Source organism: Astatotilapia calliptera, chromosome 8, assembly GCF_900246225.1.
Source record: "Astatotilapia calliptera chromosome 8, fAstCal1.2, whole genome shotgun sequence".
Lineage (NCBI taxonomy): Eukaryota > Metazoa > Chordata > Actinopteri > Cichliformes > Cichlidae > Astatotilapia > Astatotilapia calliptera.
In genome coordinates, this window is record NC_039309.1 from 18,042,718 (window position 1) to 18,058,148 (window position 15,431).

The 15,431-nt window shown below is 42.8% G+C and overlaps 2 protein-coding genes across 2 annotated transcripts; both read right to left on the reverse strand.

Moving 5' to 3' along the window:
- Nucleotides 1–3,333: 3,333 nt before the first annotated feature.
- maff (v-maf avian musculoaponeurotic fibrosarcoma oncogene homolog F) lies at nucleotides 3,334–7,064 on the reverse strand. The gene is made up of 3 exons (XM_026177246.1): nucleotides 6,628–7,064; nucleotides 4,032–4,125; nucleotides 3,334–3,854 (listed from the first exon to the last, which is right to left on the reverse strand). The coding sequence occupies exons 1-3, from the start codon at nucleotides 6,714–6,716 to the stop codon at nucleotides 3,411–3,413; spliced, it is 627 nt and encodes a 208-aa protein (XP_026033031.1). The 5' UTR covers nucleotides 6,717–7,064; the 3' UTR covers nucleotides 3,334–3,410.
- Nucleotides 7,065–9,610: 2,546 nt separating this feature from the next.
- LOC113027871 (uncharacterized) lies at nucleotides 9,611–13,243 on the reverse strand. The gene is made up of 3 exons (XM_026177692.1): nucleotides 12,760–13,243; nucleotides 10,737–11,019; nucleotides 9,611–10,603 (listed from the first exon to the last, which is right to left on the reverse strand). The coding sequence occupies exons 1-3, from the start codon at nucleotides 12,888–12,890 to the stop codon at nucleotides 9,935–9,937; spliced, it is 1,083 nt and encodes a 360-aa protein (XP_026033477.1). The 5' UTR covers nucleotides 12,891–13,243; the 3' UTR covers nucleotides 9,611–9,934.
- Nucleotides 13,244–15,431: the final 2,188 nt, after the last annotated feature.

Below are 15,431 nucleotides of genomic sequence, written 5' to 3' on the forward strand. Positions count from 1 at the left end.
GAAGAGCTGAAATAACATAAGCACTTTTCTCTATAGAGACTATATATTTAAGGTTTATCAAGACACTGACTCAGAATATACATTCAACAGCCACTTCATTAGGTACACCTGTTCAACTGCCTATTGACACAAATATCTAATCAGCAAATCAGATGGTAGTAATTCATGATCAAGATGACATGCTGAAGTTCAAACTGAGCACCAGGATGGAGAAGAAAGGCGATTTAAGTGACCTTAAATGTTGCATGTTTGTTGGTGCCAGATGGGCAGGTCTGAGTATTTTAGAAACTGCTGATCTGCTGGGATTTCCCCACACAGTCACCTCTAGGGTTTATAGAAAATGGTCTAAAAAGAGAAAGTATTCAGTGAGCAGCACTTCTCTGGACAATGGCTCTTTGGTGACAGAGGTCAGAGAATGGCCAGACTCTGTTGAGCTGATAGGAAGACAACTGTAGCTCAAATAATCACTTGTTACATGGCAAGGCATGCAGAAGAGCATCTCTGAAAGTACAATGCAAACCAGATGGGCTACAGCAGCAGAAGACCACATCAGGTAAACAACATGAAAGCATGGATTCATCCCACCTTGTATCAGTGGATCACTCACAGTGTACCCATCTTCTGATGACTGCTTCCAGCATGATAATGCACAGTATCACAAAGCTTAAATCATCTGAAACTGATTTTTTAACTTGAGAAGTACTCAAATAACCTCCAGTCACCAGATCTCAATCCAATAGAGGATCTCTGGGATGTGATGGAACAGGATGGACGTGCAGTCAAAAACAACAACAAAAAAAAAACAGTAGCAACTGTGTGATGCTGTTGTGTCAATATGGACCAAAATCTGCAAGGAATGTTTCCAGGACCTTTTTGAATCAGTCATGAAGAATGAAAGCAGATCTGAAGGCAAAAGGGAGTCCAACCTGGTAGTAGTAAAGTATACCTAATGAGTTGTCCTATAAGAGTAAATTGCTATAAATACATCAAAAACTGGAGGCTAAGTTCATTTCCCCACGGTTCTGCTAACCACTCACACATGTAACTCGACTTTATCTTTGCATCCAGACCAATAAGTTGTGCAACACATCCTGCAGATCCACTTCCTCTCATGGACCGCACACGTTCCAAAAAACAAAACAACCGAGACCACAGTTTTATGTACAATATGTACAACATTTATTATAATTAATATATAAAATAGACAATGTACTTAAATTTTCACAATAGAAAAAATACAAGTAATAAATAGAAAGACCATTTCTGTTTTGCAGGTATTATAAAACATCCAGCAGGGTTTGACAGATGTGAGACGTTAAAATATAGAGAATAAATGCTTTGCCACACTAATACTCATATATAGCTAAATATATGCCTCATATCTTTAGGAGTTATTTGTCAACACAGTTTCATGTGTTACCATGCCTACTTAATATATTAAATTGCTAGCACTATTCAGTGGCCTAAACTCCCATGAAATTTAAGCCTGCTGAGTGAAACAGGCCTACGTCAGACGGAGGCTTTTCAAGTGAATAAAACACCATCTCTATGCACCTTCTTTTCCAGTCTGCTGTGCCTACTTTCTTTCTCCATCATCAGTCTTCTTCTCAACCCTCCACTCTCACCCTCGTCTCCATCAGTCTTCTCTCTCTCTTTAACCTCCTGTGTCTCTGTCTGCCCCGCCCATTCAGAAATGACCTCAATTTTTTTTTCTCCGCACAAACAACATACGATTCATCTTAGAAAAATAATGTCCCTCCAAGATATCCACGACGACGAGCTAGTACAAACATTGCAAAAATATACGTAAAACACACATATACACGCACGCACGCGCACATACACACACAAATCGTCATACATCAATATGGCCATTGGCTTTGAGCATATTTCTACACAGCTAATAATCAAACGTTTTGTAAAGTAATCATCGTCGCCACGCAGCACAATAATTAGACGTGAGAATATCCTCAGACTAGTCATAAGTACTTTTTGAAAACATACAGAACATCACAGCACTCGTTAGCTTGTCTTGTCATAATATCTACTTTTAAATACAAATAAAATTTAGAATATATAAATGTCACTGAACATTTGCGTCTCTCAGACATTACAAACAACACAACAACGGGAATGTTTGCAGAGGATTTGCATCGACTTGAGCGTAATTCCTACCAGACGTGATTCTATTTCCACACATTCGTTTATTCAGTTATTTATTTAAAATGACCAACATCTTTCGTCAGAAAGAAGAAGCCACTGACGTTGGACTTGGCCAAACTGCTGCACGGCAGTTTTTATGAAACGAGAAATTTGGGATTAAAGCTTAGAAAAAGATGGAAATCCACAGAAATCACAATGAGAAATAAGAAGTGAGTCGTTTCAGACAATCAGGAGGACTGGTGAGCTCCTTCATACACTGAAGGCACTGCATTAATGTGAAAAATGAGCACACATATAATACAGAATTGTCTTTTTGGACTGGTGAGACCCCCCCCCCCAAAAAACAAAAACAAAAACAAAAACCTGGAAAATCTTAGTGAATCGCACAACTTAGAGAAATTCACAATGCACTCAGGCAGCATTTCTCTGACCGTTTCTGCTCCCAAAAGTCTCATGACTAAAGCAGCTAGAGAGCCATCAATGGAAGGAGGCGAAAACAGATTCGATTATCCCACCGGCACATAAAGTGACATAAAGGGTGAGAAACTGCATTGAGAGGGAAGAAAAGGAAAAAATACAGGGGGGGTGGGAACACGAGGCTGCGCCAAGCTAGTGATTTCAGACTAGAAGGCATTATGGAGACCGAGGAAGCTCCACCCTAGCATTTTGCTGTTGGTCAGGTGCCATAAACGGAAGCAGAAAGGCACCCCAGCCTTTAAGTAGCATAATCAGGCTACACCAGCCTCGCTGTGGGGGTTTGCTGAGGACTAAAGGTGCTCAGTAACCCTGTTTGGCTTGGTTGGGCTTCAGTCAGAGTCCCCGTGTAGCTCAAGGGAAAGACTGTGAGGGTTTTTTGTGCATAAATATGTGCGACGCCTTGTTCACATTAAACAGAATTTGAAACTTTGAGTGCTTCAAGAAAAAAAAAAAAAAAAAAAGATCACTGAGTAAATCTTACTTGACCAGACTGCTGTTTCATGGAGGATCATCAGAGGACATCTCTATCAAAACTACAGTACTGAACCCGTTTCTGTTTTCTTGTTTGTTAGAAAGGTGATCGTAGCTGTGATCGGATTTCTGTCAACTGTAATGTGAACAAGGCGCTTAGTATTTTCCTATTATTACAAGTCATCCTGCTCTCCTGCCTGCGTGAGTATTAAGGCCCGCAGATGTGTGCGTGTTTGCATTGCAGGCTTCCCCGTCCCCACCCCGAATCCCAAACCCCAGTCTGGTTTCAGCATCTCCTTCTAGGATAGCTCGTGCTCCCTCTGTGGCTGAGGCTGCTGCGGACTCTTGACGATGGTGATGACCGAGGCGGTGTTGAGGCGAGGGGCCGTCGCCAGCAGGCTGCCTCCTCCCGCTTCCAGACCCCTGGCGAATCTCTGAAGCGCAGCCAGGCGTGCGCTGAGCCCCTCCAGCTCCTTCCTCATGCCGGCGTTCTCGGCTCCGAGCCTCTCCACCTCTCTCTGCAGCTCCATCTTCTGCTGCTCCAGGGCCTCTCGCTGAGACACCCGCTTGACCCGGCAGCTGGCGGCATATCCCCTGTTCTTTAAGGTGCGACGCCGCTGCTTCAGCTTCTGAATATCGTCGCGGGAGAGGCCACGCAGGTGGAGATTCAGCTCTCGCACCGACAGGGACATTAGTTCGCTGTCCGACAGGAAGGGCACGTTCTCGCCGCATTCCTGCTTCACCTGAAGTAAAAACAGGAGGAAACAGGAAGAGAGGAAGCATTTAAAGAAGGAAGAATGAGAAAGGAAAACATACTTTCTTTTCTTCTTCCTTTTTTCAAAATGACAGTTTTCTCTCTTGAAAAACAAAACAACCCCCCCCCTCCCCATGACTCGGTTTTATGTCTGGCTGTGTTTTACCTTCAGAGCTTTGCTGTTTCTTTCTGTCGTCATGGTCCAGTTGTCTTTGTTTTTTTCCCCTCCCCAAGCACCAGTAAAACCAGATACACACAATCTGAAGAAACAAACACAAACAACATCACATGAAATGTGGGACACTGTGCATTTTTGGTTCATAGCCTGCCTGACATTCACCATCCGCTCACAAGACATGCAGTCATGCACTACTGAAGAAAAAGGAGAACCTGCAGATCTTTCGTGCTTCTCCAAAGCACGCCGTCTCATTATAATTTGTGGTTTCATGTGAAAGACAGGGGAGGTTTTGAAAGTGACATGCCTTTCTCTGTTAGCTGGAATTATCAGGAGGAAGTTATCATGTGGCTGCCCTTTGGTTGCTCAAAGCAGGTGTCCTAACCAATTCCCTGAGCACTTCCTCTTGTCAGCACAACACCAACGGTTCGAGCCCTTGGTTTTACAAAAAACCAAAAACTTGAATACGTGGTTTTTAAAAGGGACACTTTTTAAACAGTTAAACTTGAAAAATTACAATACTTGATTTAAAAATAAATATGTAATAAAATGTCTTAAAGAGTCTACCTAAGAAGCACAGGTTTCACACAGACTCTTATCAGGACTGCTACACGCCTCTCAAATGCCACAGCGTGGGATTAAAGTCTAACCTAAATGGGCCAACTTCAACTTCTTCCCCCACCTTAGTCACTCCTCGGTTGCTTATTTAAAAAACAAAACAAAACAAAACAAAAAAAAAAACCTCACTCAGCACTTCAGCTGGAGACATCTTTTTTTGTCTTTCCTTCACACAGATCCTAATGTGAAAGTAAAGGATACAAATGGCCAAGTGGTCTGTTGACATGAAGGTACTCTGGGCCAGCTATACTGCTAAAACTTTTTGTATGATAATGTTTAATAATGAAGACCACCAAATTTCACTCTGACATCATGCAAACCATGGGGATTTTCCCATCTTACTTCTGCAAATTCACTCTGTTAACTTTCTCATTTATTGCAACACTGGATTTTCTCCTTATGGCGAATGTTCTTTCCCTGTGCTGCTCTCACGCTGTAGTCCAGAAGGGTTGAGAAAAAACACAGTAAACACAGAAAGCTGCATGTCATGACAGAGCGCTCACCGCTTACTTTAAGGTTGACCTTTTGGCAGCGTCTCTGATGAGCTAAGAGATGAGTGCAGTCATCTCTTTCTTTATTTTTCTTCCTGAGACCCAGACTGATCCCTAACAACCTTTTAGCCTTTTTTCTCTTGAAAATCGCAAATCACAAAAAAGCAGTGTGTTCATTTTAATTATTTAAAAGACATTCACAGCTTTATTTAAATTGTGTCACAACAATTTTAGAAACCCCAGTTATATTGTAACTTTTCCTCTATAAATTAGGCATAAAAGATACAGACCTGGTGCCTTAATGACTATAAAAAGAAGACTGCTGATGTGCTTAGACTTTACAGGAGACGACTTACATTTCCAACAAGTGAACCACAAACAAAACATAACCAAAAAGGGTCATTCGAGTTAAAATGTCACGTTTGATCTCTTTCACTCTGGGGGGAATCCCATTTTCTATGAATGCGTAGTTATAATAAATAAAAGAATAACTTGCTGCATGGGCCTCCAACTCAGGCACACTGGATGGTAAAACTAAATAAGCTAAATAAAAAAGGCTGTTATGGCCGGACAATAAACAGCATTTCCCGAAATGCGTAGGAAGTAGAGGTTGCAGCAACAGCGGTTGTCCAACCAGCCGTCGGACTCCGGCTGTAAACCGAGGAGACCGCCGTTTCGTAAAGTCAGGGTGATTCAGCAATAAAGCTCTTGCTCAGCTCCACCAAGACTGCCGGTCAGTGCAAATATAGGAAAACCAGGGGTGACCGCGTCTTTCTCGGTCAGTCCAAACAACACAGGATATCCACATTTATGCCATACTATAAATACCCAGTTGGAGGACATAGTAGTTTTTGTTTTTTTGTCTTAAGTGGAAAGCAACAAGTCAACGCAACACTGCTAAACGCAAGCTATAGCACGATTTCAGAAATTCCACTCCCGTCTATCTTCAATACTTAATATACAACGATTAAATACCGAGTGGAAAATACAAGCCAGGCCTGGGACCTATATTTATTTATTTATCTAGCTCCAGTTAGCATCTAGCCTTACCCTTAAAGAGCGGGGCTGGACACCGTAGGGCAAATGTGCGCTATAGTAAACAGCTATCATTAGAGCCTCTTCCGACATCTAGACTTTAATCAATTTAAATTGTATTTAAGCACACTTATGAAATAAGGAAGTGATAACCCCCTCTGGGTGTCAGTCTAGCCGAAATATAGACAGAAATATGCAAAGCGGGGCCAAATTATTCGTATCATCTTAAACATGCTAGTATGAACTGTTAGCAACTAGCATAAACGGTTAGTGACAGGCTAAAGGAGATTAAAGCCAGCTGCTGACTGCTCATTTGTCCTTGGTTGGTTACCCTGGTTGGCACGTCCCCCGGCAGATACCATTCCTCTAGTGCTCAGCTGTTACCACGAATACCGGCTAAACATTTTAATGTTTAGTATTTTTATAAAAAAGTAATGGTTTACCTGATGGCTCGACGCAACTCCGGCGACAAAATGTCAGTCCGCCTTTTCCCGGAATTACTCCGCTGCTCTCTGAGGTTGGATTCTTTCATTCATAAAAAACACAAGCGACAATGACGTCAGGGCTAAAGAATGAGGGCGGAGCCAAGCCCGCCCCCGAGACGTACTCCGGGAGGATGTAAACAAGGAATCCCTGAATCCCAGAACTTTTCCATGACCATCCCCCAGCTACTCTGGAAAGACATAACACCCTGGGAGAGGATTCAGAGTCCGCCTTTCCTAACACTGTCCAGCCCAACGACGCAGAAGATGTAAAATCCAGCAGAATTCAACAATAATAAGAAACTACTTCAGCTAAAACCCAACTTATCAAAAGCTATAACTTATAGTTAGGAGAAATTTCTACGAGCGTCTTTTCCCCGAAACACCGTCCTCTTAGCTACTTAATAATAGTAATAATAAAAGGTCGAATGCGTCTTCTTCTGGGTCCAATTTAAAGATTACTGATGCCTCCGTTTGTAGGGACATTACCGCCCCCTACTGGAAAACATGCGGAGAAGCATAATTGCGTTAAAAAACTTCAACATAAAAAGCAATTTGAAATTGCTTTGATTTCCAAACTTTAAAGAAATACTGTTAGTCATTGGTTGACATAAGAACTTTCTTTGTTTTAGCTCTTTAAAACATTTTTTCAAGACATTATATGACTTCACAATGACACAAAAAGATTAATACACTACAATAGATTTCCATATTACCAGTGCTGACATCAGCATAAATGACCTATATAAACTGCTGATGTCATCTTGCTGACGTCAGCCCAATGATCTATAAAATATTGCTGATATTGTCATGCTGACATCAGCAAGATGATCTATTAAAACTAAAGCTATCATAGTATTCATGTGTGGAAAATTGAGTTTAATAATTAATTTTTAAACTGCATCAATCTGTTGTTGCTTATTGTTACCACAGTGAAGGCAGGGGATTTTTTATTTTAATCATTTCTGTCTGTGTGCATGTTCACCTACAGGGCCTGAGTCATAAACATTATATTTTTACATTCAGCAGGCTGACATCAGTGTTGTATTAAACCAGGCTGAGGTCAGTATGTTGTAATAAAAGCATCAAAGTTTTAGTTCAGCACTTGTCGTTCAGAGGAAGTTGTGCTCCGTCAGGGCTCTTATTTATTTATCTCCATCTGGTAAAATGTTATGTATTAGTCTTATAACAAGGACGTGACTTGTAACAAAAACAGACAGAGTGACTTTTGTTTTGTTTTTCCCATTAAATTAATTCAGGAACTACAATGATCCCATATAATCCGAAGTCTGTCAATATATTGTTTACTCCTGTCAATGTAAAAACTTTAACCAATTAAGTTCAGTTCTAAACCCATGGTGTTTACATTACAGTTTTTCTGAATTGCTAAAACACTAAACCCCAATGTAAAAACTAAACTGTCAACTATGAAAACTCTTTCATCAAATCAATCCCACAGTTGCCAAAATCTTAAACACTATTCATCTGGTTAGGACACCATTTGCCAATCTGAATCTCCCATTTACCAGAACTTTAAACATATTCTCAAACACAAAACACATTTAGCAGTGTGGTGCACTTGTACCCAGAATTGTGCACACAGGCTACAGAAGTTAAACACAACTAACACACTGTTTTCATCATTAACACACTACCACTCAAAATTGTAATGTTACAACCTCCTCTTCTGCTTTTTGCTAGATTGAATACAGCTTCATCCACGAAGATGTATTCATGAGGCCTAACCATTGAGTCAAGCTCAAAGATTCTCTGTACACAACAAACTAATTTTAGTTCTGTAAATGAAATAGTATAGTCTATACATGCGCTATGTATACAAGTATACTTATAACTAAATGATATTTTGTTTAGAATTTAAAGACGGCCACATGAGGGTGGAAGAACATGCATGCACTCACACCAGGAGACACTTATTGTGGATATGGTCTGTGTGAATGTGTGTGTGAATGTGTGGATGATTGTGTATAGTGTAAAGTGCTTTGGGGTCCTTAGGACCAAGTAAAGCGCTATACAAACACAGACCATTTACCATTTTATTTATCATGGTCCGTCAGAAAAATGCAATTTGACTGCATGAAATGCAGCAAGGGAATATAGAAGACAACATACATTTTGAATCTAACAAAAAGGAGAAGAAAAACTTGCAATGTCATAGGTCAGCGTGCCATTATTGAACTGCCTGGCCAGCGTGGTGGAAATGTAACTATCTCTTCTCTGCTGCCATCAGCAGCTATGGGGTTCCCCACAGTCCTGTTGGGCCATACAACAACAAACTTATAGCAACATTCCTGGATGGTCTACAGGATGCTTTGCTTGAGTAGAGAGATCGCGAGCAGGCAGAGCATCCCATATCATTTGGGCCAATGTGAGCTTTCACTGTGGTCCAAGAATACACAATTGGTTTCACAATGAGAAGCATTTTATGAATTTGTTTCTTCCACCATACTCTCCCTTTTTGAACCCTATTTAGGAGTTTTTCTCAGCATGCAGATGTAAAGTATATAACTGAGACCCTTAAACACAGGAAAATCTACTTCAAGCATTGAATGGAGCATGTGGTGAGATAGGAGTGGAATCTTGCCAGAGCTGGATTCCGCATCCTAAACGATTCTTTCCTCGTTGCATTGCAAGGGAGACCATAGCATGTAATGTGGATGAAGTCCTGTGGCCTGACCCAGCACAGAGGCGTGATGCTGAGGCAGGATCAATTATCTGAATATGTTGTAAAAATATATAATTCTTTACAGTTTTTCTCAAATGCTAAAACACATGTCACAAACGTTACCACCAGGTCCCCCAATGTCCAAACATAACACCCTTCTCTAAAGCTACATAAACACAACCACACCTTCCCACTGCAAAACTCAAACTCCCACACCAAGAGAGCAGCTCGAAGCTGTCAAAACTGTAAACACTATACACAGCATTACACACTACAGCAAAACAATTGAAAACACAATGCTCAATTTGTGAGAAGGTTCTTTGGTTCATAACTGCCAATGCATATTTTTATAAACTGTACAGTAACGGATCGTCATAGAACCCTGCAGAGGATTAGGCATTTAGATTTGTGAGTTTCACATGAAGACTATAAATCTATAAAAACATCCTGCATGTACGTACACTACTGTAACACAACTCAATGCAAAAACGGAATCTATCGCACACAACAGTACTCTCGGAAACACGATCAGGGTGTGAAGTCTTTTTTATTGTCTACACGGTCTTTTTACAGTATTACACACAGTCACTGTGCGGCATCATGTCGCCGAGCTGCATTGGGCCACATCACCTCATCCACATCACAGGCCATATTGTCCCTTGCTAGGCACCGCGGGAAAAACGCCCTGGAATGGTGAATCCATCCCTGGAAGGCCTCCACTGGGATGTCAGCACAGGCCAGCTCCATTGCCCGTACGAGGTTCTCTCTTGTGTATGGCTGTCTGTCATACACCTTCCATCTCCATGATGAGAAGAACTCCTCTATAGGGTTCAGGAAAGGGGAGTAGGGTGGCAGACAGACGTTTAAAAAGTGGTCACTGTTGGTGGTGAACCACTCTCTGATTTGGTGTGTTTTGTGGAAGCGGACGTTGTCCCAAATGATCACATACATGTGATGTGCTAGCCTAGGATGGTGTTGTTGACGGTCCAGGAGGATGTCTTTTAGCTCCTCTAGGAAGGTGAGGAGACGTTGGGTGTTGTAAGACCCAAGGACAGCATGCCGGTGGACAAGCCCCTCCGTACCCATAGCTGCACAAAGAGTAATATTACCCCCCCGTTGGCCAGGAACCTCAGTGATGGGTCTTTGGCCAATGATGTTACGGCCTCTTCGCCTTCGTTTCTGGAGGTTGAAGCCAGCCTCATCCAGGAAGAGGTACTCATGGGGTTTGGCCATCGCGTCCAACTGCATTATCCTCTGTGAACATGGAAAAGCGTACAGGTGTTCAGAACGGTCAATCAGGTAGCACAGTATTGTCCAGAAGTAATGTAAGCCACTAAGCAACACAGTATGTCCACTAACTGTACTGTGGACATGGATGTATACGTACTTGCACATACTCGTAACGTTGTTCTATGTGTCGCGCAGAGTTGCGCTCAAAGGGAACCCTGTAGACCTGTTTCATCCTCATCTGTTGGCGCCGGAGAACTCGGTCTATTGTGGACACACTGACAGCATCAATGTTCTCAAAGTTTACATTATCTGCAATGACTTTGTCTCTGATCTCTCGGAGTCTAATGGAGTTGTTCTCACGGACCATATCTGCAATGAGGGTTTCTTGTGCCGCTGTGAATTTGGCAACCCTCCCACCTCTATGTGGCATTCTTTCAGCTCTAAAGAAAGAAACATGTGTTGTCAATTGACTGATTTACAGTGGGGCAAAAAAGTATTTAGTCAGCCACCGATTGTGCAAGTTCCCCCACCTAAAATGATGACAGAGGTCAGTAATTTGCACCAGAGGTACACTTCAACTGTGAGAGACAGAATGTGAAAAAAAAAAAATCCATGAATCCACATGGTAGGATTTGTAAAGAATTTATTCGTAAATCAGGGTGGAAAATAAGTATTTGGTCAATAACAAAAATACAACTCAATACTTTGTAACATAACCTTTGTTGGCAATAACAGAGGTCAAACGTTTACTATAGGTCTTTACCAGGTTTGCACACACAGTAGCTGGTATTTTGGCCCATTCCTCCATGCAGATCTTCTCGAGAGCAGTGATGCTTTGGGGCTGTCGCCGAGCAACACGGACTTTCAACTCCCGCCACAGATTTTCTATGGGGTTGAGGTCTGGAGACTGGCTAGGCCACTCCAGGACTTTCAAATGCTTCTTACGGAGCCACTCCTTTGTTGCCCAGGCGGTGTGTTTTGGATCATTGTCATGTTGGAAGACCCAGCCTCGTTTCATTTTCAAAGTTCTCACTGATGGAAGGAGGTTTTGGCTCCTTCCATCAGTATCTCACGATACATGGCCCCATTCATTCTGTCCTTAACACGGATCAGTCGTCCTGTCCCCTTGGCAGAAAAACAGCCCCATAGCATGATGTTTCCACCCCCATGCTTCACAGTAGGTATGGTGTTCTTGGGATGCAACTCAGTATTCTTCTTCCTCCAAACACGACGAGTTGAGTTTATACCAAAAAGTTCTACTTTGGTTTCATCTGACCACATGACATTCTCCCAATCCTCTGCTGTATCATCCATGTGCTCTCTGGCAAACTTCAGACGGGCCTGGACATGCACTGGCTTCAGCAGCGGAACACGTCTGGCACTGCGGGATTTGATTCCCTGCCGTTGTAGTGTGTCACTGATGGTGACCTTTGTTACTTTGGTCCCAGCTCTCTGCAGGTCATTCACCAGGTCCCCCGTGTGGTTCTGGGATCTTTGCTCACCGTTCTCATGATCATTTTGACCCCACGGGATGAGATCTTGCGTGGAGCCCCAGATCGAGGGAGATTATCAGTGGTCTTGTATGTCTTCCATTTTCTGATGATTGCTCCCACAGTTGATTTTTTCACACCAAGCTGCTTGCCTATTGTAGATTCACTCTTCCCAGTCTGGTGCAGGTCTACAATACTTTTCCTGGTGTCCTTCGAAAGCTCTTTGGTCTTGGCCATGGCGGAGTTTGGAGTCTGACTGTTTGTGGCTGTGGACAGGTGTCTTTTATACAGATGATGAGTTCAAACAGGTGCCATTCATACAGGTAACGAGTGGGGGACAGAAAAGCTTCTTACAGAAGACGTTACAGGTCTGTGAGAGCCAGAGATTTTCCTTGTTTGAGGTGACCAAATACTTATTTTCCACCCTAATTTACGAATAAATTCTTTACAAATCCTACCATGTGAATTCATGGATTTTTTTTTCACATTCTGTCTCTCACAGTTGAAGTGTACCTCTGGTGCAAATTACTGACCTCTGTCATCATTTTAAGTGGGGGAACTTGCACAATCGGTGGCTGACTAAATACTTTTTTGCCCCACTGTATATGTAAAACTACATGTAAAGTAACAGACCACTTTCACAGGCCTGTAAAACTGTAGTGTGACAAAGAAAGCAATAGGGTACTATACCTGTTGTGTTGTCTAAATGCCTTGATAATGGTGGCCACGGTGAACCTACTCAGGTTTGGATGTACTCTTCGTCCCGCTTCAGCCATTGTCATGCCATGGACAATGACATGATCAATTACTGTTGCTCGCATATCATCTGTTATGATGGTGCGAGGTTGTCTTCTTCTCCCACCTGGACCTTCTCCTCTCTCTTGTTGGCCTCCTTCTCTTCCTCCTCTACTCCGAACTCCTCTTCTTCTTAGGCCTTCACCTCTTCCTCCTCTGATCTCAACCCCTCTTCCTCTTTGGCCTGCAGCTCTTCTCCTTCCGCACGCTCAAATGCCTTCATCCATTGTGATTGTTTGGCATCTTCACCAAACTATGCTTTTATAGGTGGGGTCACATCATTAGCAACAGGTGTCTTCAATTTTGAGTCGTTGTGTGTAGTGACTGACGCCAGGTGTGTTCCCTGTGTTCAAAGATTGGTGACTGTGGCAAGCATTTTGCATCACATGGGCTTTCATTTGAGAATATGAGCAGAGTTGTTTTGCAACATGTGTTTTAGCAAGGAAAAATGTGTTTAGATTTATGAGTACAGAGGGTTGTGTTTTGTGAATTGTGTCTTCATGTGACATGTGTTTACGGTACTGGAATATGGTGGCTACATTTAGTAAATGTGTTTAGACTACTGGTCATTTGGGTTACAGGATTGGCTTTTGTGTTTTAACATTTGAGAAAAACTGTAATGGTCCTTTGTGCTGGGTTGAGGTGTTAACAGTCCAGGTGAGGTCTGATTTAGACACCCAGACTCCATCTGACTGAGGAAAAGAGAGAGCTATTGAGTGATGTCATGAGTGAGTGAAGTATGGAGACAGGGAGACAAGGAGGGATGTAATGAGTGACGGAGCTAGGAAGCAAAAGAGAGTAAGGGAGGGTGTGGACAGGGAATCAGTTAGTGAGTGAGTGAGTGAGTGAATGAGTGCGTGATGGAATGAGTGAGTGAGGTAGGGAGAGGGAGAAAGAAGGAGAAAGAGAGTGACTGAGTGAAAGAGTAAGTGAGTTAGTGAGTGATGGATGAGTGACTAAGGAAGGGTTATGTGAGCGTGTGTGGTTGTGTGCCATCGAGTGAGTGAATTAGTGAGGTAGGAAGGGGGTGAGTGATTTAGTGAGTAAAGGAATAAAAATCTGTGTGTGCGAGTGAGTGAGTGAGTGAGTGAGGGAGTGAATAAGTGAGGAAGTGATAATTGACTAAGGGAGGGATCTAGGAAGAGTGGAATAGATGAGGGATGTAGGATGCAGGGGACTGAGTGAGTGATGAAATGAGTGAGGGAGAGAAGGAGGGAGAGAGTGTGTGAGGGATAAAGGACTAAGGGAGGTCGATAAAGATGGAGGATAAGTAAGCAAGAGAGTGAGTTAGCAATGGACTGAATGAGTGAGTGATAAGTGAGTGAAGAAATTAGTAAGTTTGTGTATGGGTGAGGGAATGAGTAAGTCAGTTAGTGAATGTGGGTGTAAGAGTGTGTGTGTTTGTGTGCAACTAGGTGAGTAAAAGAGTGAGGGATAAGTAACTAAGAGAGGGAGTTAAGAAGGGGGTGCTCAATGACGGAAGTGGGATACAAGGGCCTGAGTGAGCAATAATGATGAGTGAGTGAATTAGGGAGAGAAGGAGGAAGAGAGAGTGTAAGGGATAGTTGACAAATGGAGGTCAGTAAAGAGGGAGGAGTGAATAAAGGAGGCAGTCTGGTACTTAAGTGAAGCCTCGAACGGCGAGATACCTGTGGTGGACGAAGTCAGAGAGGTAAGTGGATCAAGTCGTCGGATTGTGAGCGGAAACACAACGGAGAGTGATTTCAAATTCTTGGTTGAGCCGTTCTGTTTGCCTGTTAGTTTGTAGATGGTAACCCGAGCTTAAGCAAAGCTTAGCTCATAGGGAAATACAGAACACTTTTCATACTTGCGAGGTGAATTGGGGCCCCCTTTCGGAGACAATCTCGACGGGGATGCCGTGCAGCCTAAAAACATTCTCAACTAAAAGCTTAGCAGTCTCAGCTATGGCATCTTGCACCAAAGATGGGCAACAAAGGAGATAACATTTATAAGTCACTCACCTTTGCCGCTGATGAAAATCATGACGTATCACCATCGTAATGAGGAAGTTTGACGAGTATTTTTTCCCTGCAGAGGAATATTGTACACGAGAAAGCATGTTTTCACCGACGTGTCCAGCGTCCAGGCGAGAAGGCAGAGAGTTTTATATGAGTCCTGTTTGACCTCTCAGAGTACTGTGAATTTGATGCATGTAAAGAGGAAAACATCCAAGGACCTCTCCCACGGGGCACCTGATCGACCACTGTGGGGTCAAGCCAGACCCTGAGAAAATGAAAGCTATTCTTCAGCTGCCAGCGCCAGAAAACGTGCAAGCACTTATACAAGTCCTAGGCATGGCCAGTTACCTCAGCAGATATATTCCTGTTCTTGCCACAATATGCCAAACATTGTATGAGTTAGTCAAAAGCAAGAACATTTGGACCTGGGGCCACCCGCAGTGGGCAAGCTTTTGAGAAAATTAAGCAAGCGCTTACAATAGCACCTGTTCTTGCCTTTTATGACGTCAACAAACCCACAGCGGTATCCGCCAACGTCAGTAGCTACGGGCTTAGGACAATGTTCCATTGAGGTGTCAACACCTCCAA